Below are 25,094 nucleotides of genomic sequence, written 5' to 3' on the forward strand. Positions count from 1 at the left end.
TAGTGAAATTGCCCTGTCTTCCTTTCACAGAGCTATATTTCCAACCACAAGGATTATTCTTTTTAGTAGTTTCAGTTATGGATTTGTTCATGGTATGTCTTCACATTCCTAGGATGAACTCCTTTTTGGCAATGATGTACTAGCTCATTAATTTGCTATGTGATACTTGGACTTTTGTAGCACTGTTGTCCCGTTGTTCATCGATTTGCTCAAGTGGGTACCAGTAACGTCTCCATTGTGAGACCTGTTACTGTTCTTGGCATATTGAATACGCCACGGGTAACTTGCCAGGTTCTGCCGTGCAGGTGGGATACTCTCGGTAGCTTGCCGGGCTCTCCAAGAGGGACGGAGGAATCGAACCCAGGTCGGCCACATGAAAGGCAAACTCCCTACCCGCTGTGCTATCGCTCCAGTCTGCTTGGACTTTTATAGGTATATTTATAAAATTAGAGACTTCGCTTTCCTTTCAGTGTTATGAAAATCATTTCAGAATCTTTGTTGTTTTTAGCATAGTAATCTTTTCCTTAAAGATATCCAAAGCTGGAGCTGGATCGATAGTACAGCGGGTAGGGCATTTGCCTTGCACACGACTGACCCGATTTCGATTCCCAGCGTTCCATATGGTTTCCCAGCACTGCCACGAATAATTCCTGAGTGCAAAGTCAGGAGTAACCCCTGGGCATCACCTGGTGGGACCCAAAAAGTCAAAAAAAAAAAAAAAGACATGCAAAGCTAATTTCTAATATTTGATGTTTGAGTATTGTTTGAGGGGGAAAAGCTTTGAACACTGTATTCTTTGGTATCTTGAAACAGTTTCATTGAATTTTGTTTCCTTAGAAAATTGAGACTTTTAAATGAAATAGTATAAAATTGGTACATGTATTGCTGGAGCCATAGTACAGCGATACACATGTTTGCCTTGCACGCAGCCGACCCAGGTTTGATTCCTCCAGCCCTCTTGGAGAGCCCGGCAAGCTACCAAGAGTATCCTGCCCACACGGCAGAGCCCGGCAAGCTACCGAGAGTATCCCGCCCACACGGCAGAGCCTGTCAAGCTACCCGTGGCATATTCAATATGCCAAAAACAGTAACAACAAGTCTCACAATGGAGACATTACTGGTGCCCGCTCGAGCAGATTGATAAACAACGGGATGACAGTGCTACAGTGCTATTTTATACTTTTATGTGTTAAACTTTCTATATCCAAAATTAAATAATTAAATCTTTTGTCTAAAGGTGCTTAATTTTGTAAGTATTTGGAAGAGATTTAATGACTGTTTGGTTTTTTAGGTTTTGTTGTTGTTGTTTTGGTTTTTGGGGTTTTATTTTTTTGCTTTTGAGGCCCAACCCAGCCCGGGTTCATTCATGTCTGTGAGCTCAGGAATCACTCCTGTAGAGGTTGGGGACCATCTGGGGTGCCAGGGACTGAACCTGGGTTGCACACAAGGCAAGTGCTCTGCCCACTGTCCTATCACTCCACTTCTTGTCATTTTTAAAAAGATCTTCTAAATGGACTTCAGTTTCTAGTTTTATACGTGCTTGTATTCTAATTCGTTGTTTTTGAAAAGAGAAATAGATGAAAGGAGGAATGACAGAGGGAGGAACAAGAAAAGGAGGGAGAGGAGAGAGGGAAGCTAAATGCATGTCTTTCTTTTCCATTTATTTGTTTGTTTATTTATTTATTTATTTGTTTGTTTATTTATTTATTTACTTATTTTTGGTCCTTGAACCATACCTGTGGTGAGGTGCTCAGGGGATGCAGTGCTCGGGATTAGAGGTGAGGCTGCTGCATGCACTCCAGCCCTGTAAGCCACCTCCTGGACCTATTTTAATTCCATTGCAATTTCTTAATTAAAAAAAATTATAGGGGCCACACCAAGTGGTTCTGGGGCATTGGGGGCCCTGGGAGCTGCGCTTGGTGATATTCAGGCAATGCAGTGCCAGGGATTGCACAGTCACACCCTGAGGTGGGGGTCCTATGGTGCCAGGGACTGAGCTCAGCCCTCAAATGTGCTCCACCCTCCTGAGTCAGATGCTTCCTAAAACCTTTAAATGCTCTTGGGGTGGAGGGGTTGTGTGTGTGTGTGTGTGTGTGTGTGTGTGTGTGTGTGTGTGTGTGTGTGTGTGTGTGTGTGTGTGTGTGTGTGTGTGTGTGTGTGTGTGCGCGTGTGCGTGCCATACCCGGCTATGCTCGGCTTACTCCTGGTCCTTGGGGTGGAATGCTGGAGTGTGTGTTGGGGAAGGGGGGATGAGTGGTGTGTGTGTGTGTGTGTATGTGTGTACGCGCGCGCGAGCGCACGCGTGTGTGCCATACCCGGCTATGCTCAGCTTACTCCTGGCCCTTGGGGTGGAGTGCTGGAGTGTGTATTGGGGGGGACAGGGGTGAGTGGTTTTGTGTGTGTGTGTGTGTGTGTGTGTGTGTGTGTGTGTGTGTGTGTGTGTGTGTGTGCTATACCCAGCTATGCTCGGCTTACTCCTGGCTCTATGCTTAGGGATCAAACCTGCATACGCACCCTACCTGCTGTACTATTTCTCCAGCTTCTAGTATCTTTTTTCTTTCTTAATAATGAAAGCATTTGCAACAGGGAATTTTCTTCACAAGATAAGCTTTGGCCTGTCTTCTAGATTTTGACATGTAAGTTTGTAGCTGAAATTTCTAGAGTTTGTAGCCTTGCGTGTAGCCAACCCTGATTCAATCTCTGGCTTTGCCAGCAGTAACAACCAGTAGAGTGATCTCTGAGCACTGAGCCAGTAATAAGCTCTGGACACAGTCAGATGTTGCCCACCCTACACCCCAAGAAGGAGTAACTTTAAAATTAATAATTTTTTTAAGACACTATATTTCCTGGGTGGATTTCTTGTTTTTAATTTTTTTTGTTAACATTTCTAGTTTCCTTTGGATATGCACAGTGCAGCTTAGACAGTTTCTAACTGAGGGAACTTAGTTTCCTCGTGGGTTACACATGAGGGGAAGTGATCAGGAATTGAATCCACAGATCACACAAGTGTGGCATGCATTCTGCTTCTGAACTACATCCATGGCCTGATCGATTTCTTCCTGTGGAGGGGGGGGGGAGAGGAGGGAGCCCCAGGGGCTCTCAGAGGCTACCCCTGGCTCTGTGTTCAGGAGTGAGCAATGGAGGTGCTCAGGGCACCATGTGTAGTGCTGGGGATTCAGAGAGGGATGGGCTGGGTGCCCGATACAGGCCTTAGTCCCTGACTATTTCTCTGACACCCCTGACACGTATTTGATGTTAATTTTGGTAAATACCTATCGAGTTTAAGAATACGGGGTTTAGGACCGGACTGATGATTATAGGGGTTAGACTACATGCTTTGCAGCACATGCCCCCCCGCCCCGCCACCCCAAGTCACTGACTGCAGTTCTTCAGGGCCCCCAAACACTGCCAGGTGTAGCCCCCGGAGGCCCTGGCAGTCCCAGCACCACACGGCCAAGCAGCACTGTTAATCAGCCTGCCCAGTACATGAAAATGCATGTTATTATTCTGATAACTTTATTCATTGCAAAGCTTTGTCATCAGGTATCAACTTGACCTTCAGAGACCTTCGTATACAAGTGTGAAATCCTTAATGTTTTATGGTAATCTGAGTGTTTTAATATTTATATCTGTGTTTTTCTAGAAATCAGAATTCTAAGATGTCCCCTGGTTAATTTCTAATGTGAAGTGAACTTTTGCACAATGGATATGTTGTAAGAACTTTAGTTGTGAGCGTCTTTAAAGTTTTTTGAATATCTATGGAACTGACCTAATGCTTTTGAAATGGCACTGCAAGTAGTTTTGTCGTGTTAAATGAGATGATTGGTAATTTGTGTCCAAACTTGGAAGATTGTGTTGTACTAAATTCAGTAAAAATAAGAGTTTAGGGGCTGGAGCGATAGCATAGCGGGTAGGGCGTTTGCCTTGCACGAGGCCAACCCGGGTTCGAATCCCAGCATCCCATATGGTTCCCTGAGCACCGCCAGGAGTAATTCCTGAGTGCAAAGCCAGGAGTGACCCCTGTGCATTGCCGGGTGTGACCCAAAAAGAAAAAAATAATAATAATAAGAGTTTAAACTTGTGGGATGACTATAAGAAATATAGATGTATGTTTTAAGTCAGAAAGATAGTGGATATAGATATCATCAGTGGGAAAAAGAAAGGGAATCCTGTTAAAGTGAACTTAATTTTGAAATGGGTTGAAGGAAAGTTACAGGACAGAATGAATATAAAGGAATGTGTAGAAAGTTTGAAGTTGTGTTTGAAGGAAAAAAACTGATCAAACTGTTTTAAGAAACTCTTTAAATCATATGCAGAATTGTTCTAGTATTTTTTTTGGTAGGATCTATGGAAAAGATTTTGGATGGATTATCTGGACTCCTGTTACAGTGCTCTTAGATAATAGAATTCTTCAAAAGTTGCAGAAAATCAAGGGTTTTTCAAATGGGATTAAATGAATCAGACATGTTTAAGTGTACACTGGACTCCTGGTACAGTGCTCTTATTAATGGGAAGTCAAGGTTTTCAACGTGGGATTGAATGGATTAAATATGCTGTTAAATTGTATACTTTTTTTTTTTTTTTTTGCTTTTTGGGTCACACCCAGCGATGCTCAGGGGTTACTCCTGGCTTTGCACTCAGGAATTGCTCCTGGCAGTGCTCGGGGGACCATATGGGATGCTGGGGATCGAACCCGGGTCGGCCGCGTGCAAGGCAAATGCCCTACCCGCTGTGCTATCGCTCCGGCCCCATTAAATTGTATACTTTATATCTACAGATTTTAGCTTCTTTGACTAGGACCCACAACAAATGGGTGTATTGCATCTCATTGTGAGTAAAGTAAAATGTTTGGTTTTTCTCTTCTTTGTACCTTTAGCATGTTTTTGATGCTTCATGGCACTATGTTGGTTTGCATAAACCCAGATAAAAGTCTTTCCTCTCTGTAATAGGGTCTACCCCTCATGCAGACGGGAAAATCGGTTATGGGACCCCAAAGTCTTCTTCCAGGGAAACAGTCGGGGGATTGGTCTAAATGACAGGAGCAGGTATTTAACAGGTACTGTTTCAAGTACCCTACAAACCTCAGGGGGACCCTAGAGGCCGGCCAGTTTAAGGAAAGAAAGGAAACCATCACTGCTATGGAGAGTGAGGAATCCGGGAATCTGTGTGACTGACACAGCCTGGGCCTACCCTCAACATCATGGAAAATGAGGCCCAAGGCCACCTTCAGTTCAACCTGAAGGCTTGAGGCCATCCAGTTCATCGTGGGACATTTATGGCCAGGCCTGGGTAACTCTGATGTGCCACATAAGATTAATGCCATTATTGGTGTTTCCTGTCGACTTCTCAGTAAATAACGGGGTACCCTAAATGGAGAGTTCTCCAATCTTGCAGTGTTTATGCAAAAGAACAAGTCAGATTTGTTAAGCCATCAGGCAAATTTTTGAATGAGGGTGGAGAGAAAACCTTGTTTCTATAACTTGCTTTTTAAAGAATCAGATTCAAATTCTACAGAGGTGATCTAGTAAATGTATTCTAATCTTGATCTAAAAGGTATCTTTTTTGGATAATTCAGGGAAAAAAAAAAAAACACGTGTTTTACTGACTGTAAAGTAAGGAGCCTGTCGGTACCAGAGCGTTGCTAGCGGCCATGAGACACCCGGGCAATGCGAGCGGAGACCTGCTCACAGCAGCCCATGGTGGCAGTGGCGGCATCGGCAACAGCTCCACCCGGACATTGCCGACCAGCGACAGGGGCCCCTACTGAGGAACGTTCCTCAGTATGAAGCAGAGAAAGGGAGGAATGTGAGGAACAGGCCCGTAGGAATTAATTTAGCTTTCTCAAGACTCTTTTTACAGGAACCCGCTTTGCAAAAAAAAAAAAAGACAACTTGTTTTTCTGCCCCTGAGCAAAGAACTCAGATACAGGTGCTCCAAGTTGCAAGTCACGAGAAGAGTGGTGGTCAGACCAGATAACCAGGACATTCCTAAGCGCTGACGTGGATCCTGACCTTAAAACTATAGGCTAAGGGGCCAGAGCGATAGCACAGTGGGTAGGGCGGTTGCCTTGCGTGCGGCCGACCTGGGTTCGATCCCCGGCATCCCATATGGTCTCCCCAGCACTGCCAGGAGTAGTTCCTGAGTGCATGAGCCAGGAGTAACCCCTGTGCATCGCTGGGTGTGACCCAAAAAGCTAAAAAAGATAAATAAATAAAAATAAAATTATAGGCTAAGGAGTGATGTACTTTTATTTTATTTATTTATTTATTTTTTGGTTTTTGGGTCACACCCGGCGATGCACAGGGGTTACTCCTGGCTCTTCACTCAGGCATTACCCCTGGCGGTGCTCAGGGGACCATATGGGATGCTGGGATTAGAACCCGGGTCGGCCGCATGCAAGGCAAATGCCCTACCCGCTGTGCTATTGCTCCAGCCCCAGTGATGTACTTTTAAATGGATTGGTTAGGAAAGTATGTAATTTGCCTCTTTTGTGAGAATCTGATTCTAGTTATACAAAGGCGATTGAATAATTGGGTAATTTAGTAAGTAAGCTGTCTAGTCTATAAAGATACTCAATGTTGTGCATGCTGTCACCAGTCTGGCCAGAAAAGCAGGAGCCAGAGCTTTACCAAAGTGGGGGAACTTCAGCTTAAAGTATCAGTTGCTTTCCCCAACCTGTCTATTGACTAAAGAACTGAGAGTGGACATCTAAACTGGTTCTAAGTATTCATTCTTAGTTAGTATATAATACTATAGTATATAAATATAATAGCTCTCAACTCTTGTTTCATCATGGGATTAATAGCCCATTACAGAGTATCTCCTCTAAGCCAGAACACCCTGCAGAAGAGGAAGAATGGGTATTGGAGCGAGGTTTCCAAAGGGAAGTTGAAAATTACAGACCCCTAGACTAATATAGTGAAATATTGAAGGGATGAACAGGGAAGTATGAAGTAAGTAACTCAGAACTGTGCCTCCTATGCCATTGATAATTGGTTCTTGTACCCTAAGTGCTTGAGCATTTGTCATTTGTTCTTCTGCCTCCAAGATTTGGTCACTTCGAAGTAGCATTTCTTAGACTAACTGATGTGATTTTTCAAATTCATTGCCTGGGCTCACTAAAAACTAAGGTAGCCTGAAATTTCACCCCTTGTACAGGCAGGGTCAGCGTCCCTGTGTCAGCAGGAAGCAGCTCCAGAAGACGGACCTTTGACCATTTTCCCTTTAAGGATTAAAGGTGATGAAATCTCTAGGGATGAAATCTCTAGGAGAATATAAAGTAGAAGATTAAGGGAGCCCCTCCCGCCTTGAAAATCCCAACTGCCTTGTTATGAGTGTGAACCCCATTAACAGAGGAACTCTGTTCCCTTTGAAATTCTTTTGGGTCAACTGCCACTATTCCAACTTAGCCCTGAAATGGAAGTGTAGGCCAAAATGTATGATCGCTCTCTTTTCCAGTTATTACTAGCCTTAACAGGCATCAAGGCCCAGCTCCGGGCGGGGCTCGGGTCACAATGCCAGAGTGGACTCCTCATCCGTATGCATTGAGAGATCTGGTTTGAGTCAGGTGATAAAGACGGCCACCCGAGAACCTTGGTGGAGAGGTCTTCACACTGTGACCCTGAACACACCAACTGCTCTGTAGGAGAATGGAATCAAAAAGCTGCCTCTCCACTTGGAATCAGAACGACATCGACTAGTGGCATGTTGGGACAATGGGGGAACGACCCCCTCAAGACAAGACTGATGAAAGTGACTTAAAGGAACCATGGGAAGGGCGTGGGTTATTCTCTGTTTCTCTATGCTCGTAGTGAAAGCTATAGAGCGAGCTCCTTACCTGCTCAGTTTTGGCACTGGGTAGTTTTTGAGACATGTAAAATTAACCTTGATTGGGGCTAGAGAGATAGCACAGCAGGTAGGGCGTTTACCTTGCACGTGGCCGACCCAGGTTCGATTCCCAGCATCCCATATGGTCCCCCAGGCACCGCCAGGAGTAATTCCTGAGTGCAGAGCCAGGAGCAACCCCTAAGCATTGCTGGGTGTGACCCAAAAAATAAAAAAAAAAAAAATTAACCTTGATCTTTGCTAGTTATGATCCATGCTGGGATGTGTGTTTGATCAGGGACCTACCAAGCCTATTGTAACTAGAACTATAGAGTGGCCTCCCAGCATCTATACCACAGGTTAGCTAGAAGAACCCCTATACCCGGACCCAACAATACTTGGCTTGCTTGTACGTAACCCCTTGCTTGTTCCCTTCCTACCTTGCCAATTCCATTAAAAGATTGTGCTGCAGGTATCTTGTAATAGAAAGGGAACTGGGAATGTCAACTTGTTTACCCTGACCCCATCCCATTGGGGACCCCTGCTTTTGTTCCTGACTGTGGACCCCATGCACCCAGAACAAGCTAATAGCATTTGTTAGGGCCAGCATTAATGCACTCCAACTGCTGGTTCTGAGACAGCAGTACCAGCCTGTAACCCCCGCAGTGCCCAGGAAAGGGTATTCTTCAGTCTAGAGGCTGGGCATAGAGAAAGATTGCTCTATGATAAAGAAAAAGGAGGGAATGTTAGGGTCAGGGCCTTGCCTCGCACATGGGACCTGCGTGTCGCTGTGTGCATGTGCACGACCCTGGCTAGCCAGCTTAATAAACTGCCCGCTTGCTAATTGCATTCTTGCGTGGTCCTTGTCGGCGGGCGGAGACCCAGAGCTGTGCCCTAACAGTGTTCAGCTCTCGGACCAGAGAATCAGCAGGAGTGACTTGGCGGCCTGCGCTCTGTTCGGGGGCCCCAAGAGGAGAAAAAAGAATAGGAGTGACATTTTATAAATTCATTTTGTGAAATGAAAAGAAATAACATTTTGTAAATTCTCAGGTTCTGTTGGTGGTGAGACCCATCATCAATTCATCATAAAGCCCGTTTCAGTTATGTGGGGAAAAAATAACTGTCTATTCCTCAAAGCCGTCATTTGAAGATTCTGTTTTTTTTTTTTATTGAATCATAAAAAAGAATGTGTTAAAGTTTTGTACTTTTATTGTGTTTTGTTCATTTCTTCATATATTTAAATTGACATTGCTCTATATAGGTTCCAATGCCTCATTCTATGTAAAAAGGCTCCGGAGTCTTTACTGGTTCAGTACTTATTTTTGAAACCCATTGTAGGGTTTAATATTTTTACCCTTGATGTAGCTTTTCTTATCTGATTCCTTTTGTCTGCTCACTGGGTTTTGCTGTTTATTTATTTATTGGTGCTGAGGATAGAGCCCAGGACTCAGCCATGCAATACATCAGCATTGAGGTACATCCCCAGCCTTTTCTTTTTCCCTTTCTTTTCAGATTTTCTATGTCGTCTCATTTTTGGTGTCTTCTTTTTTTTTTTTATTTTTCATTTATTTATTTATTTTTAAATTTTTGGGTCACACCCGGCGATGTACAGGGGTTACTCCTGGCTTTGCACTCAGGAATTACTCTTGCGGGCACCATATGGGATGCTGGGAATCGAACCCTGTACTATCACTCCAGCCCCTTAGGTGTCTTCTTCCCTGTACCACTGTATCACTGTCATCCCATTTTCATCGATTTACTCGAGCGGGCACCAGTAATGTCTCCATTCGTCCCAGCCCTAAGATGGGCTCTCCTTACCGTCTTTCCCAATGATTGGAGGCTCTTTCAGGGTCAGGGGAATGAGACCTGTTATTGTTACTGTTTTTGGCATATCGAATATGCCACGGAGAGCTTGCCAGGCTCTGCCTTGAATCTAAATATGCATGAAAATTAGTAAAAGTCAGACAAAGCGACAGTACCAAAACTGACAGTGAAGGAACTGAAGCCAGGCCATATAGAGGCCGGCTGAGCCAGTTCTCATGGCCACCTGATGGACAAAATCAGTCTCCCTACAAAACAGAAAAGGTGTCTTTTCTTCTTAAGAACAGGATTCTTTATTTTCACTCCATCTTAGAATGTGTCTTTCCTGGAGTGTTTTCTTCTTTGTTTTGTTTTGTTTCAGTTGTTATTGTTGGTAGTGGAGGTGGGACATACCTGTCTGGGCTCAGGGGACAGTATTCAGACAGGGATTAAACCTGATTGACTGTGATCAAAGCAGGCACCTTACCTGCTGTGCTCTTTTCTCCATTACAATGGTTATGTGTCACCCTGCCTGTCTGTGTTAATGGGGGGGGGTGAGGATCCTCAGGTCCGTGTTAATCACCTTCTCACTATCCCCAGTTAAAATGAAACTGTCTAAAATTATTCATTGCTGTACTAATAATAGTTAACATTTCATTTTGTTCTATTGGATGCTCACGACAACTGTTTTCTACTTAGTGCATTTCCCCCTTTGCTCAGGGTAGGAGGCCCTCCCCAGCAGGTGCCCGAGAGCCACTCCTAGTGGCGCTCAGGTGACCCGGTCCGCAGTGATGGAACCCGAGGTGACTGCCTGAAAGGCCTGTGCTCGAGCCTTCAGTCCATCTTCCTGGTTACCGTCCCCTTTTTTAACCTATATTTTTATTCATTTCTCAGTTTCAGAGCACTTTATTTTGAAAGACTATGTGGGTGATGATCATTTCTGAGATATTATCAAAATGCCTTTTTTTGCTCTGAAATATAAAAGGAATTTCTTAGTTTTTTGTTTCTTTTAAGACCATCCCCAGCAGTGCTCAGGGATCACTCCTGACAGTGCTGGGGGGACTATATGGGGTGTTGGGGATCGAACCTGGGTCAGCTGCATGCAAGGCAAGCACCCTACCCACTGTACTGTAACTTCAGCCCCAAAGTAGTTTTTGTTGTAAAGAGATAGGAAGGGTTAACTGGCTCCGATTTTTTTTCTTTTTAAACTAATATGTTCCTCCCCACCCTCATTCCCATTTTTATGTTTTGTTGTTTCTACTAGTCACTGACTTTTTGCCAGGGTAGGTTCAGTTGTGGCAACCTGTGTATGTAAACTACAGACCTAAATACGTTTAACATCATTTTTGGTACTTAGTTAATTTCTCTGGTAGAAAAAGCCTTGTATGGGGCTGGAGCAATAGCACAGTGGGCAGGGTGTTTGCCTTGCACACAGCCAACTAGGGTTCGATTCCCAGCATCCCATATGGTCCCCTGAGCACCGCCAGGGGTCACTCCTGAGTGCAGAGCCAGGAGTGACCCCTGTGCATCGCTGGGTGTGACCCAAAAAGCAAAAAAAAAAAGCCTTGTATCTCAGAGATTTTAAACTTTTTTTTTAACTTACATCACATTTTCATCTGATCATTTCAGCCTGGTTGAACCATGGTATTAAACTTTATTTTTTCTAAAACATCTAGAGACACTCCGTTTCTGCTAAATAGTGATTCTCGGTGGTGGCAAGATCTGATGAGAGAGAGACATACACCTTGGTGTTTTCTCCGAGTGGGGGTGTGTTTCAGCGCTCTCTCTGCAACTGAGCTCACGAGGAGGAAAACTGTTTCCTTGGTTAGGTAGCTTTCTCTGGTCCAGAGTGCTATGAAGTTGATGATCATTTTAACTCTTGTTAATAGAGAATTGTGTTCATTACTGAGGTAAATAACATGGAATACATTTTGAGGTCTTATTTATTTTTTGGTTTGGGGCCACACCCAGCAATACCCAGGGGTTACTCTTGGCTCTGCACTGAGGAATCACTCCTGGCTGAGTTCAGGGGACCATACCCGATGCCGGGGACCGATCCCGAGATGGCCACGTGAAGGCAAATACCCTACCTGCTGCTCCATCTCTCCAGCCCCTGATGTGTCTTTTAGGGAAAAGAAATAAAAAGCAAAAAATGTGTGTTGCTTTTTATGCACGTATATTCATCTCCTACTTGTTCATCTCTGGTTTTCAGTTTTGTTTTTCGGTCTGTTCTTTCATAATTTTCTGCTTTTTAATCTTGTAATTTCAGGACAACAGCTTGAATTGACTACATGATATTCATCAGTTAGGTTTGTTGCAGTATTCAGTGTGCTAATAATTAATCTTCACTGAGAGTCTTACGTTAGCAATTGCTAGCAATTGCATTTCTTACTTCTGAGAATGTTTCTCTTTTCATACTGCACTTAAAAAAAAAAAGTTGGGTTTGTTTCTAGTTTTGTTCTTTATATTTGGTCCGTACCCCTAGCTGTGCCCAGGGCTCACTCCTGACTGTGGTCAGGAATCACTCCTAGTGGTGCTCAGGGGACCACATGCAGGGTGGGGACTGAACCCCGGTTGGCTATGTGCAAGGTGAATGCCCTACACATCATGCTGTTGTTCCAGTTCCCTATTTCCAAAGTCTTTTTATTTTGGTCACTCCCTTCGCTTTTGTATTGTGCCTTTCCTGAGTTTGGGAACTGTGTCTTAAGTTGTATGTGCAGAAGGCTTAGAATGAAGCTAGAGGAAGCCAGGTTTGATTTCCTCATTCAAGTCTTTCGTCCCACGAAATCTTGGGACAAGTAAGTTACTTATTTCTGAGCAGGTTTTGTTCCGCAGGAAAGTGGACATGATATAGTATAGTATTATATTCTATATAGTATCTATATTTCTGGTTCATGAAACCCCTTTGAAGATTAAATGATAGCAGGGTAGACTTAGATATAAAAACTATTGAACAATTCAAAAGGAAAGGGCCAGTCTGTCTGCTCAGGGCAAGCCACCCCCTAGGAGACAGTCTTCTGTGCTCCTTACAGCACCCAGTTCATGCCGTGCCTCTTCCACATAGGCCTTCAGTTAATGATGACAGAGTGACTGCAGGTCCAACATGCTTTATGCACAAACCCCGTTTGCCCAACCAGGGAAGAATCCAGGACTCCTGAGTATTGCACACAAACCTGCATATGCCAAGGTCTGGGATCCTCACGTGTCTTTTGTAAAATCTCTAAAACAGAGGAGGATTGTTTGATTTTATTTGCTAAACCAATTGTGGCTGCAGTGGGGGGCGGGGTGGGGGGTGGGGGGTGAGGCAGAGCACTCCTTCTTTTGATTGGTGCTTTTTCATGATTCCTTCCTCCTCTGGGTTGATGTGTTATAAAGAAACAGCTACAGATGGATACCGAAAAGAAAGGCAACATAGTGTTTCAGTGGAGAGATTTGACCGCAGGGAGTTTTAGACCGTCTTGATGGGGAGCTCCTCACTCAGACATCAGTCTGTGAGCTTTCTAATTGCGCGAGTGGTGCTTCCCCTTTTCTTCTCTGGCATATGGAAGAAAGCGTGTCATCTCTACCAGGCTCCTACCCTGTGAGGTGGGAAAGTCTTGTCCTTGAGTCTGTCACCTTGATTAAACTGGAGAATGGGATTGGGTCTTTTCAGTGGAAGGAAACTTCTGCAATTACTTCCCGAGTTGGTTATAAAGCCTGCAAGGGGAGAAGACAAGCTCCATGAAGCAAATGGCCTCTTAGGAAATTCTCCCTCTTTGTAATTTCTCTTTAGGCCTCCACTACCCAGAATCTTGGAAACTTGCTCGATATGTTGTACCAGGAGCCAGCACGATGGTCCTATACATTCCAGACATTTTCTTTCCTGAGCCGCCTGAAAATCCAGATGGAGCCTGTCCCCGAGAGACTGTCCCAGGCCAGCAGCGCCGTGCAGATCTTTGAGAGGTCTGTTTACAGCGACAGGTGAGACCTGGCCTGACCTCCTGCCGGTCACAAGCCCCGGGTTCAATGCTGCATGTTTCCTCTTCTTGCTCAGACCCTGTGCTTCCCCGGGTTACTGAAAACTGGGTCTTGAGAAATGGTCCGCATATACACATTGATGATTGGAAATGGCCATTCTGGATCAAGAACTCAGTGCTGAAAGGAGGTGAAGTGATATGCATGATGATTTTTCAGAAAGAACAGTGCAAACAGAGAGAGAGAGAGAAAGAGAGAGAGAGAGAGAGAGAGAGCGCGCGAGCGCTGGGGACATCAGTGAGTGGCAGGGGACATACACTGGTGAAGGGATGGGTGTTGGAACATTGCATGACTGAAACCCAGTCATGAACAGCTTGGTAACTATGTATCTTGAGGCAATAAAAAAAAAAAAAGACTCCCATACCAAAAAAAAAAAAATGTGGCCTGTGTAGATATACTAGACAGATTTTGTTCAGAACTGTAAATCCACAGAATTGTCACATGTGTCAAGGAAAGACCACTGTGCCTTTCAGAAGCAACACATTTAATTCTCAAATTGCTGCTGATTATGTCTCCTTAATCTTTCCAGGCACAGAGGCAAGCTGATAGCTTTCTGTTACAACCACTGCGTGCTAACAGGCACAGACAGAGAAGACAGTGCAACTTAGCAGTGTATTTTCTAGTAAAAGAAATGAATCCGTAGTTGGTTCTCACCTTGAAAAAGAACGCAAACAGAATTCGGTTTTGGGTTCCTAAAGTGATATACTTTTTTTTGTTGTTTGTAGGATAACATCAGCTTGTCCTTTCTCCCTGACTGCAGGGAGCCTAGGTTTATTGGGTTACCATTCACAGTGCTCCAGAGGCACACCCATTCCTCTGTTCATCTTTAACTTCTCTGTGCTGTCTCCCCCAACCGGTTAACCACCTATTTCCCTGAGCAGTACCTGTGACTTATGAAGTCATATTCCCTGGAAATCTCTGGATTTGTATTTGTAAGTGAAATATTGCTTTTCTCCTTCCCTTATGTCCTTCTTTCTGCATAGTTTACTTTAGAGCAATGTCCCTTTTGTATAGTCTCAGGAAGACAGTTAATACTATGCTTTTATAACATGGGAGTTAGTTCACTCCGAATAATATTTATTCCGGCATCTATTTTCTCGACTGAAGCCTCAGTTGCCCTTAATTCTAATAGCACCCAAAGCAGAGTCCCGATGAAAAGACTGGGTGGACTCAAGGCAAGCTGTGAGCTACCCTGGCATCGAAATGGGCCAGGCCAAGCGCCATAATACTTAATATAAGTTAAGAGCATGGTCATGGACAGATTCTGTTATGATCCAAAAATAAACAACTGAACTAGGACCCTGCCAGGGTTAGAAAAGAACTATCTGGCCCGAGCCCTGTAGTCTGGGATCTATGGTAAGATGTTCGGAAGGAGCCACCCTATAAGCTTTATGTATCTCCTACTGTGTCCATACAAAATGACTAATATATTCTTAAGAAGTAAGTCTAAGATGATTGTTTATGGCCTAAGGAAAGGAGAAGTTAGGTCCTTAGATAAAAACACCCCCTTGAGCAAATATCCTGGCCAGAGATCATTGTCTTAGAAGAGCTTCCCCGGAAGGAAGGGATTTACATATGTTGATTGTGCTGCCTCACCTGTGGGTAGTTGCGACCCCCAAGGGTTGGGGGCTGGGCAGATGGAGAGCAGAGGCGGAGACTAGGTTGGGGGACCGGAGGAGACAGGAAAGAAGGGCAGTGTCGTGAGACTGGAGCGGGGCACTTAGACTGAAACAGGCACGCAGGGGGAATGGAATAAACAGCAACTGGCCACCAACCAGCCCAGCGGCCCCGTACCCTCCTTCACGCGCCTGCTGGGGCAGCAGCTGCAGGCTGGGCTGGGGAGGCCGCTCAGGGCCCCAGACGCACGTGGCGGGGGAGAGAGACCTTGCTGCTGCTCACTTAGTTGGTGAACTTACACAGTTGGTGTTCAAGAAAGGTTTTCTAATTAGGAGTTACACGTCCATGAAATTAGTTTCTGTTTAAAATTCCGCCCCTTTTGACCCCTTGTTTGTGGCTGGGCTTGTTGCTGCCCGGAGTCTACAATAGACATCCAGTGTCTGTCAGGCCAAGGGTAGCACATCACCTTAAAAATCACCTGAGGCAGTGAGAGGTGAGCACTTTCAGAGGAGCTGCCCACTTGCGTGGGCAGTGAGCTGATCTGTCCCAGAAGAGCTCATGTGTCCAGACTGCATGGTGCCTGGCTCTGCCATGAGACTGGGCTGGGACTTGTGTTCAGGTCCTGTGGAGACAGAGTAAAGTGCCTTGGGCTAGACATCACTGAGGTTTTATTAGATGAAAACTGGATGACTTGCCTCAGCATGAGAAGGTTGAAGCATTATCATTGGTTTGAAGCTACTTTGAGTTATCAAAGTGGAAAATGATGTGTTTTCATTCTCTGTTTACTTCCATTTTGTTTATTTGTTTCGTTGGTTGGTTTTGGGCCAAACCCAGAAATTCTCAGGGGTTACTCCTGGTGGTGCTCAGGGGACCATAAAGGATGCTGACGATTGAACCTGGGCTGGCTGCATGCAAGGCAAATGCCCTGTACACTCTGCTGTTACTCAAGCCCTTTGATTTACTTCTGAAAACACAAAATTGGTTATCCATCTAATTCCAAATTAACAAGTTTGTTGTACTTCTTATTTCTAGCGGGGGGGGGGGGGATGTAACCTTTTGTGTTGGAATATGTGATTTAAAAAAAAAAAAACTAAAAACCATGCAAGATATTTAAAGCAACTCCACAAGTGACGCTTTCTTCTCTACACCACCATTTAGTTTTTAAAAGAACTTTAGTAAAGTTCTAGTTTTTAAAAATTTAAAAAAAAATTTAAAAAAATTTAGTAAAGATTTAGTTTTTAAAAGAACTTTAGTAAAGCCTTGTGATTGGAGCGATGATACAGTGGGTCAGGCACTTGTCCTGCATGCAGCCAGCTTGAATTTGATCCCCAGCACTCCTGGTAGGGATCCCCCAAACCCAGTACGAGCGATTCCTGTGCACAGAACCAGGAATAAATCCTGAACACAAGTAATAATAACAATGCTGTTGTTATTAGTTTGGTGTGGCCCAAAAACCAAAACAGTAATAATAATAAAGCTTCGTGATTTACGAAGTTATTCACAATTAGGTTTTTTCTTCTCTTCTCTTTTTTTTTTTTAATTCTATTTGGGTCACACCCAGTGATGCTCAGGAATTACTTCTGGCAGTGTTTAGGGGACCATATGGGATGCCAGGGATCGAACCCTGGGTCGGCCACGTGCAAGGCAAATGCCCTACTTATGCATAGCAAATGCCCTGCCCGCTGCTGTACTGTCACTTCAGCCCCACGATTAGGTTTTTTCAAAGTTTCATATTTTATTTAATACAATCAAAAATTAAAAGTTGAATGGCAGTGTGTTTGCTTATGGGTAATATAAATTAGACCGTACAAATTGAGAAACAAATTAGGTCACATTAATTCTTATCTTTTTTTTTAATTGAATCACTGTGAGATACAGTTACAAAGCTTTCATGATTAAGTTTCAGTCATAAAATGATTGAACACCCATCCCTTCACCAGTGCAACTTTTCCACCACCAGTTTCCCCTGTAACCCTCCCGCCACCCTACCCCTACCCCACCCCTGCCTCTGTGGCAGACAGTTTCCTTCTTACTCTCTCTCTACTTTGGGGCATTATGGGTTGCAATAGATACTGAGGGAGCGTCATGTTTGGTCCTTTATCTGATTTCAGCACACATCTCTCATCCCGAGCGACCCCTCCAACCACCATTGACTTAGTCTCTGTCCCAGCTCCCTTCTGCCCCAGCTCATGAGGCAGGCTTCCAACTATGGAGCAGTGTCCTGGCCCTTGTCTCTACTGTCTTGGGTGTTATTCTCATACTGTGTTATTTTATATTCCACAAATGAGTGCAATCATTCTATGTCTGTCCCTCTCTTTCTGACTCATTTCACTTAGCAACATTCATTCTTATCTAATACTTACTTGACATCCCCCAAAAAAAGCAACTCCAAAATTCACATCTTAATGCCAGTATTCTCTGTTAAACTCTCAGAAAGAACATGACTGAACACGAAGCCATATTTCTCCTTTGTAGAAAGTTCATTTTCATGCACCCAGAACAGAGATGGGTTTGGTAGAAGCCCTGAGTTAATTTAAAGTGAACACAATAGTAAACAGGCAATCATAGGTTTTCTACAATGAGCATTAAGCTTAGAATTCTGATTTCACCATGTTCTTGCACAGCGATACCACTGTACATGCGGGTGAGCTAAGCTTGGGTGCAGGGTCTTTATCTCTACCTGGTCTGGCCATCTTGACTTGGCACCTTACTCAATCTGCTCAAGTCGTCTAAATGACCCCCTTAAAGAATATGCACAGTCTCTTGAAATGCAAACATGAAGGTTCATAAGTTTGTAACTGAACCTCACTGTGATTTACTAATAAAATTTTTTAAAAAAAAGGGAATCAGTCTCACCCTCCACCCATCCCTTCTTCATCATGGAGTTTTGATTATGTATATGGTTGTAGGGTGGGATGGGAGGCAAGAGGTTGCCATGACAAACTTGTCCCTATGACACTACTTTCCTCCCTGCGGTAGTAACTGTTGAGGTGTGACAGATTTTGTCTGATTTTCCTGCTTTGCCTCCTTTCACCAACACAGTGTTTTTATACTTCAGTGAACTGAATTTCTTTTTTCTTTTTTAACTATTTAAGCTCCATGGTTCACAGAGTTGTTCATAAAACAGTTGTTATGGGCTTTTGGTGCTCCGTTACCAATCCTACTACTTGAGTGATCACCCCCCCACCACCATTGTCCCCATTTCCCAGCCACACCCCAAGCTTACCCACTAAGCAGGCACATGATAATTTGTTTTCTATTGCTTGTCACATCCAGATGGCTAAAGGAATCATCAAAAATACTTCAGCAAAAGAAAATTTGTGAAAATTGTTACATCTCACCACAAGGTTGTTAAATCTTTGTCTGAGAATTTACTAAGCTGTTCGTTCATTGTTTTTTGTTTGTTGACTTTAGTTGTCTTCTGTGTTACTTTCTCATCTCATAAGGTGTGTTCGTACTGGAATTTTAGTGGTGTGGAATTTGGAGGTGTCTGAATTTTAGAAACTTTAGGATTTGTAGAAGAACTTGGATGAGTCTACAAAGATTCTTAGCGAAGAAGTTGAGTTAGACCATTGGTAAGGCGGCAGTAGTGGGGTGTGGGTGCAGCTGCGGGGGCGTCAACAGGAAGGGGCACTCCAGAGATTCCAACTGGGGGGACCAGTGTATCCATGAATTTCAACTGCTTGGTTTGGAACTCCTCGGGGCTTCAGTTCATGATCAGAGCCAGTGGACGAGTTGATGTGGCAATGGCTGTGGTAGAATGGGTCCATAATTGGGTTTTAGACATACTGTGTTCTAGCAACAACCTCTCACCCACCCCCATCCCCAGCCTGCCACTCTGACAGGCACCTTTTTAATTTGGTTGTTGAGTTGGATCTCTTGTTTTCAGTGTTGTTGACTCTGACTTAGATATTTAGCTCCTTTTCACCACCAGTGTACTCGGGTCCCCTTGACCCCTGCTCCCCATGTTTCCCATCTGTCTCTCTTCCCCTTCGATTTCTTTCTTCCTCTGCCCTTCTCCTCCCTGTATTCTGGGCCCAAGGGTGATCTGGGCTTCCCCACTTTCAAACAGCGCATTCCGTCATCCAGCTATTCTGTATACCACATATTAAGCGAGATCATTCTGTGTGTGTCCTCCTTCTGGCTTCATTTAACATGGCATTTCCAGTTCCATCCATGTTGTAGAGAATTGCATGATACCATCTTGACCCTTGCAGCGACATAGTATTTCATGTGTTTATATATCACGCCTTCGTGATCCACTTATCCATCATTGGACACCTAGGTTGATTCCGTATTGTAGTTTCTGTACTGAGTGCTCCAATGAATAGTGATGTGCATATGTCTCTTTGAATGAATGTTTTTGTGTCCTGGGGAAAGACTTGAGTCTACTTTGTATCCAAATTAAATGTGTAAATTACAAATGCTTGAGCTGCACATTTTGGTTCTTTTATAAGTGTTGCACACACTACTACTCTTTTTCCTCTTTCCTTTCTCAAGCTATGGCTCTTGGACTAGAATGATGGTTTATGTATATATAACCACCTGGATGCTTAGAAACATACTCACTGTAGATCTTTTAATTTCCATCCCCCTAAATAAACAAAAATGATACAGCTCACAAATAGAAATGCTTTCTATTTTGATGGGGGACAGGGGATAGTTGGGTCACACCTGGCTGTGCTCGGAACTTAACTCCTCGCTCTGTGCTCAGGAGTCAGTCCTGGCAATGCTCAGGGTACCATATGTGGTACTCAGGATTGAACCAGGCTTGGCCACATGCAGGGAAAATGTCTTTACTCCAGTGCTACTTCTCCAGTCCCAGAAATGCTTTGATTAGAAGCTATAAATCTTTTTTTGGTTTGTTTTTTGTTTCTGTTTGCTTTGGGGCCACACCTAGTGGTGTTTAGGAACGAGGTGGTGCTGGGGATTAAACCTGGGCTCCAATATGGGCATTCCTTGAAAAACTAGAAATTGAGCTTCCATATGACCCTGCAATACCTATTCTTGGAATATATCCAGAGGGTGCAAAAAGGCACAGTAGAAATGACATCTGTACCTGTATGTTCATTGCAGCACTGTTCACAATAACCAGAATCTGGAAACCTGAGAACAGACGACTGGTTAAAGAAACTTTGGTACTTCTATACAGTGGAATACTATGCAACTGAGAGGTGAAGTCATGAAATTTGCTTATAAATGGATAGACATGGAGAGTATCATGCTAAGTGAAATGAGTCAGAAAGAGAGAGACATAGGGTAACTGCACTCATTTGTGGAATATAAAATAACATAAGACTGACACCCAAGGACAGTAGACACAAGGGCCAGGAATATTGCTCCATAGTTGGAAGCCTGCCTCATGAGCTGGGGGAGAAGGCAGCTGGGATAGAGAAGGGATCACTAAGAAAATGATGGCTGAAGGGATTGTTCAGGATGGGAGATGTGTGCTGAAAGTAGAAAAAGGACCAAATATGATAGCCTCTCAGTATCTGCATTGCAAACCACAATGTCCAAAAGTAGAGAGAGAGTATGGGGGAAATTGTCTGCCATAGAGGCGGGGGTGGGGTGGGGCGCGGGGATACTGGGGACATTTGTGGTGGAAAACATGCACTGGTGGAGGGACGGGTGTTGGATCATTGTATGACTGAAACTCAGACATGAAAGCTCTGTAACTATCTTACGGTGATTCAATAAAAAAATAAAAAAGAGGGGCTGGAGCGATAGCACAGCGGGTAGGGCGTTTGCCTTGCACGCGGCCGACCCGGGTTCGATCCCCGGCATCCCATATGGTCCCCCAAGCACTGCCAGGAGTGATTCCTGAGTGCAAAGCCAGGAGTAACCCCTGAGCCTCGCTGGGTGTGACCCAAAAATAAAAATAAATAAATAAATAAATAGAATAATTTAAAAAATAATTTGAAAAACAATTAAAACCTGGGCTCCCGCATGCAGAGCATGTGCCCAGCCCGCTGAGGTGTCTCTCAGGCCCAGAAGCTGTACATCCCAAGGGAAGAGGTTAGTTGACTGCACTATAGACACCCACGATATCCTAAATATTTCTTCTGAGATCACTTTTTTTTTTTTTAGACAGAAAGGTTAGGTCATTGCTCATTTTACTTATTTATTTATTTACTGAATCACCATGAGATACACAATTACATGATTGTTCATTATTGGGTTTCAGCCATGCAGTATTCCAGTGCCCATCTCTTCAACAGTGTACATTTCCCATTACACGTTTTAAAGCTGGTGGTAATTAGATCCTTTCATTCTTACGAAATTGTATTCATTTATCCTCTGAGGACAAATACATTTAATGCCTCCTTGTGTTCGGGCACCAGGCTGGCTCAGGCTGCAGCAGTGTGCAGAGGAGAGCCAGTCTTACCTTCCCGGCACCCCTCTTCTCAAAGGGGGCTCCCAGGCCGGTTACGTTTGCCGTATATGCTCCCGAGGAAGAACGGGGCTTGTTTGGGAGAGTAGACGAAAGGGAGGAAGACATCTCAATCTCCTCTGCTTGAGTTCAAAGAAACAGCAGCGCGGGTTAGAGCGAGAACCCTGCCATCTGCACCCGTGAGATGCTGCTTCTCTGCCCCCTGCCCTTCAACGGCAGTGGCTCCTTCCCCTCACGGTCAGCGCCAGTCACTAGATTGGAAGAAGTAAAAGCTCCAGTCCTCAAGAAAGGCGAGCCGGAGCAGTAGTATAGCGGGTAGGGTGTTTGCCTTGCACACGGCCAGTCCGGGTTCTGGCTGATCTGGGTTCCATCCCCGGCATCCCATATGGTACCGTAAGCACTGCCGGGAATGATCCCTGAATGCAAAGCCAGGAGTAACCCCTGAGCACCGCTGGGTGTGGCCCAAAAAAAGAAAAGAAATTTTTTTAAAAAAGAGTAGGGCAGATAGGGTGCTTGCCTTACCATAGACAATCCTGGTTCAATTCCCGGCAGCTCATATGGTCCCTTCAGCCGGGTCATGAAATGATCCCTGGGTGCACTGCCAGATATGGCCCGAAAAGTTTAAAGAAAAGACAAGAAATCCTGTCATAGATCTTATCAACAGATGTGTGATTTCTTCCTTCCTTCCTTTCTTTCTTTTTTTCTTTCTTTCTTTCAAGATTTTAACTTAAAGGTCTTAAAAATGATCTGTCAAGGGGCTGAAGCAATAGTACAGCAGGTAGGGCGTTTGCCTTGCACACGGCCAACCCGGGCTTGATTCCGAGCATCCCATATGGTCCCCCGAGCACCTCCAGGAGTAATTCCTGAGTGCATGAGCCAGGAGTAACCCCTGTGCATCGACAGGTGTGACCCCAAAAAGAAAAAAACAAAAACCAATTATCTTGTCGAGAAGCTGAAAACATTGTTCAGAAATTGAGCTACAAGTCACCTCTCAGTTGCTGTGGCTGACCTGTTGTCAGACCATCCCGGACTGGCCAGGTTGGCTTCTTGAACTGACTTGGGCAGAAGCTCTCAAATTAGTTTCTTCATTGCCCAGCAAAGAGTAATTATAATAGCAACTAAGACATCTTGAATGGTGTGTGCCAGTTAATCCTCTAAACACTTTGCTGGTGTCATACACCATTATCACAACCGCTCTCTGCGTCATGTTGCATCTTTCTAAAGAGAAAGAAACAAGCTGATAGAGTTAAGCTTGCCCATGAAGATTCTGCTGGTGAATTTTGGAGCCAGCAGCACTCTGAAATCTGTTCTTCAGCACAGCTCTTGCAACCTTGCGGTGTATACTTCCCAGAGCCACTAGTAAACAAGGATTCCAATTTTCATTTTTCACAAGTGGCCAGTTGCGTTACCTTAGAAACTAGAGTTTATTGTGTAGAATGTAATTGTGTTTTGTATTAAGGTGCCCGAGGTTTTAAAGCGGAATTAAGAATTCTGAAGCAATGACTCCTAGGTTGCACTAATTTTCTTTCTGCCAGCTGCTCTTTTAGTTCTGGAAGTAAGCATGGGGTAAAGCTAATTTGGTTTTTTGATTTTGCTTTCTTGTACCTGGATTGGTTGTTCAGCAGCAGAGAAAATAAGTAAATAGGGGCTCGTGTATGCTTTGGAGAAGAGTCTGCTTTCCTGGTAATACTACAGTTAGCAGGAAACACATCTTTTTCTGCATACCTGACACCACTGAGTAGTTTCTTCTCCCCGTCTCATCTGGTTCATCTCAGATGAACCAGAGGTTGAGTCAGCAGCCTGGAGATTGAGAAGCCCTCAGGACTTATTTGAACTGGGCCGGTACCCTACATCAGGTTGTTTATTTGGCAGCCTATTGTTACAAGAGTAAGGAAACCTCAGGATTTGACTTATTAGGCCCCCTTTATTATGTATCCTGACTGGCTCCCAGTGATCAATGATATTCTCTTCCAGCGTCCTTTTTCTTCCAGTGGATTGATTCATCTGGAGAGATGTAGTCTGGGCTTCTGAAGTGTTGGTGCTAGCTCCCGTTTCAGAGTTGAGAAGGGGGAGAGATGCAGTTTAAGAATTCACATTTCTTAAAGATTGATGAAGTGCTGGAAAGGTTAAGTGGCTTGAACAGACATGGAACAAGTTAGTTATTGATTTTCTGCACCGCTCTCTCCTCTGCCTTTGATTCCATTTCCCATTTTTCTCTCCTCTCCCATCCCCTTATGTTTCCAATCAGGTACATCTTTGCAAAGAACCTTTTTGAAAATGGCTCCCTCAGTGACATGGAGTGGCACATCTACCAGGACTGGCATTCCTTTCTCCTGCAACAATTTGCCAGCCAGCTCCGACTTCATGGCTTCCTCTACCTCCGGGCTACCCCCCAGGTAATGTGAAAACCTAAAGCCTCAGGCCAGGGCTCTGTGAGCAGACTCCTGCTTTTCTGGTGGTTGAACTTGTGCTGTGGGTATTAGTCAGAGTCTGGGGGACGGTCGGTGAGCGCATGCCCACACCCGAGCAGAAGACCCTCTCCCACCTGCGCTCTGCAGCCCTCTCTGGGGCGAGTGTCTCTTGAAGTAGCAGCAGCAGAGAGCAAATTGGACTTTAAAAATAGTTGAGGTGGGGCTGGAGCAATAGCACAGCAGGTACGGCATTTGCCCTGCACATGGCTGACCCGGGTTCAATTCCCAGCATCCCATATGGTCCCCTGTGCATTGCCAGGTGTGACCCAAAAAGCAAAAAAAAAAACAAAAGAAAAAAAATAGTTGAGGTGTTTTTCTTTTTTTTTCCTTTTTTTAAAATATATATAATAATATCAGTGTTACCCCCTCTCATCCTTGCCCTCTACCCTTTTCCCTTTCCCTCCCTTGGTAACCTTAGTTCTGTCATCAGAGAAACGGGGTGTTTTTTTTTTTAATCCTCCCGGGTTTGTGCATTGACCCTTCCACAGTTGGCTCCCCGACTCTTCCTTTCCTCCAGCTGGGTCACCAGAGTCTGTGGTGGGGTCTTGGTGAAGAATGTGGGGAGTAGAAGAAGGAGGAAGATTTCCTCACCCTGTCCTGATGCCAGCCTAAGTTATAGGCCATTTTGTGGACTATGCGTTAGTTTGGTTTGGCTGTAGGAGCCACACCTGGCAGTGCCCAGCGGCTGCTCCTGGCTCTGGGCCTGAGGGTGGCTCCTGGCAGTGCTCAGAGAACCATGTGGTGCTGTGGCTTGGGCCCGGGCCTGCCCCATGCAACGCATATGCTCAGCCCTTTGTGCCGTCTCTGCAGTCCCTTGTCCCCGCTTTGAACCTAAACGATGCTTCTGACCAGGCAGGATGGATGACAGAATTTGCTCTCCGTGACTCTGCCTGGGACTGTAGAGACAGCCTGGCACACGGGGAAGCGGGGGCTGGGGTGGGGTGGCGTGAGACGGCAGGAGCACCGACGCCTCTGAG

At 44.6% G+C, this 25,094-nt stretch overlaps 1 protein-coding gene across 3 annotated transcripts in view; it reads left to right on the forward strand.

Annotated features, from left to right (window-relative positions):
* DGUOK (deoxyguanosine kinase) overlaps window positions 1-25,094 on the forward strand; it is a 68,615-nt gene that overhangs the window by 25,226 nt on the left and 18,295 nt on the right. For 2 of the 3 annotated variants that reach the window (XM_055123085.1, XM_055123086.1), the window contains exons 3-4: window positions 13,397-13,584; window positions 23,895-24,042. In XM_055123085.1, coding sequence (XP_054979060.1) covers window positions 13,397-13,584; window positions 23,895-24,042 — 336 coding nt within the window. The remainder of the gene's footprint in view (window positions 1-13,396; window positions 13,585-23,894; window positions 24,043-25,094) is intronic. The other variant, XM_055123087.1, reaches the window with a different exon arrangement.

Source organism: Sorex araneus, chromosome X, assembly GCF_027595985.1.
Source record: "Sorex araneus isolate mSorAra2 chromosome X, mSorAra2.pri, whole genome shotgun sequence".
Classification (NCBI taxonomy): domain Eukaryota; kingdom Metazoa; phylum Chordata; class Mammalia; order Eulipotyphla; family Soricidae; genus Sorex; species Sorex araneus.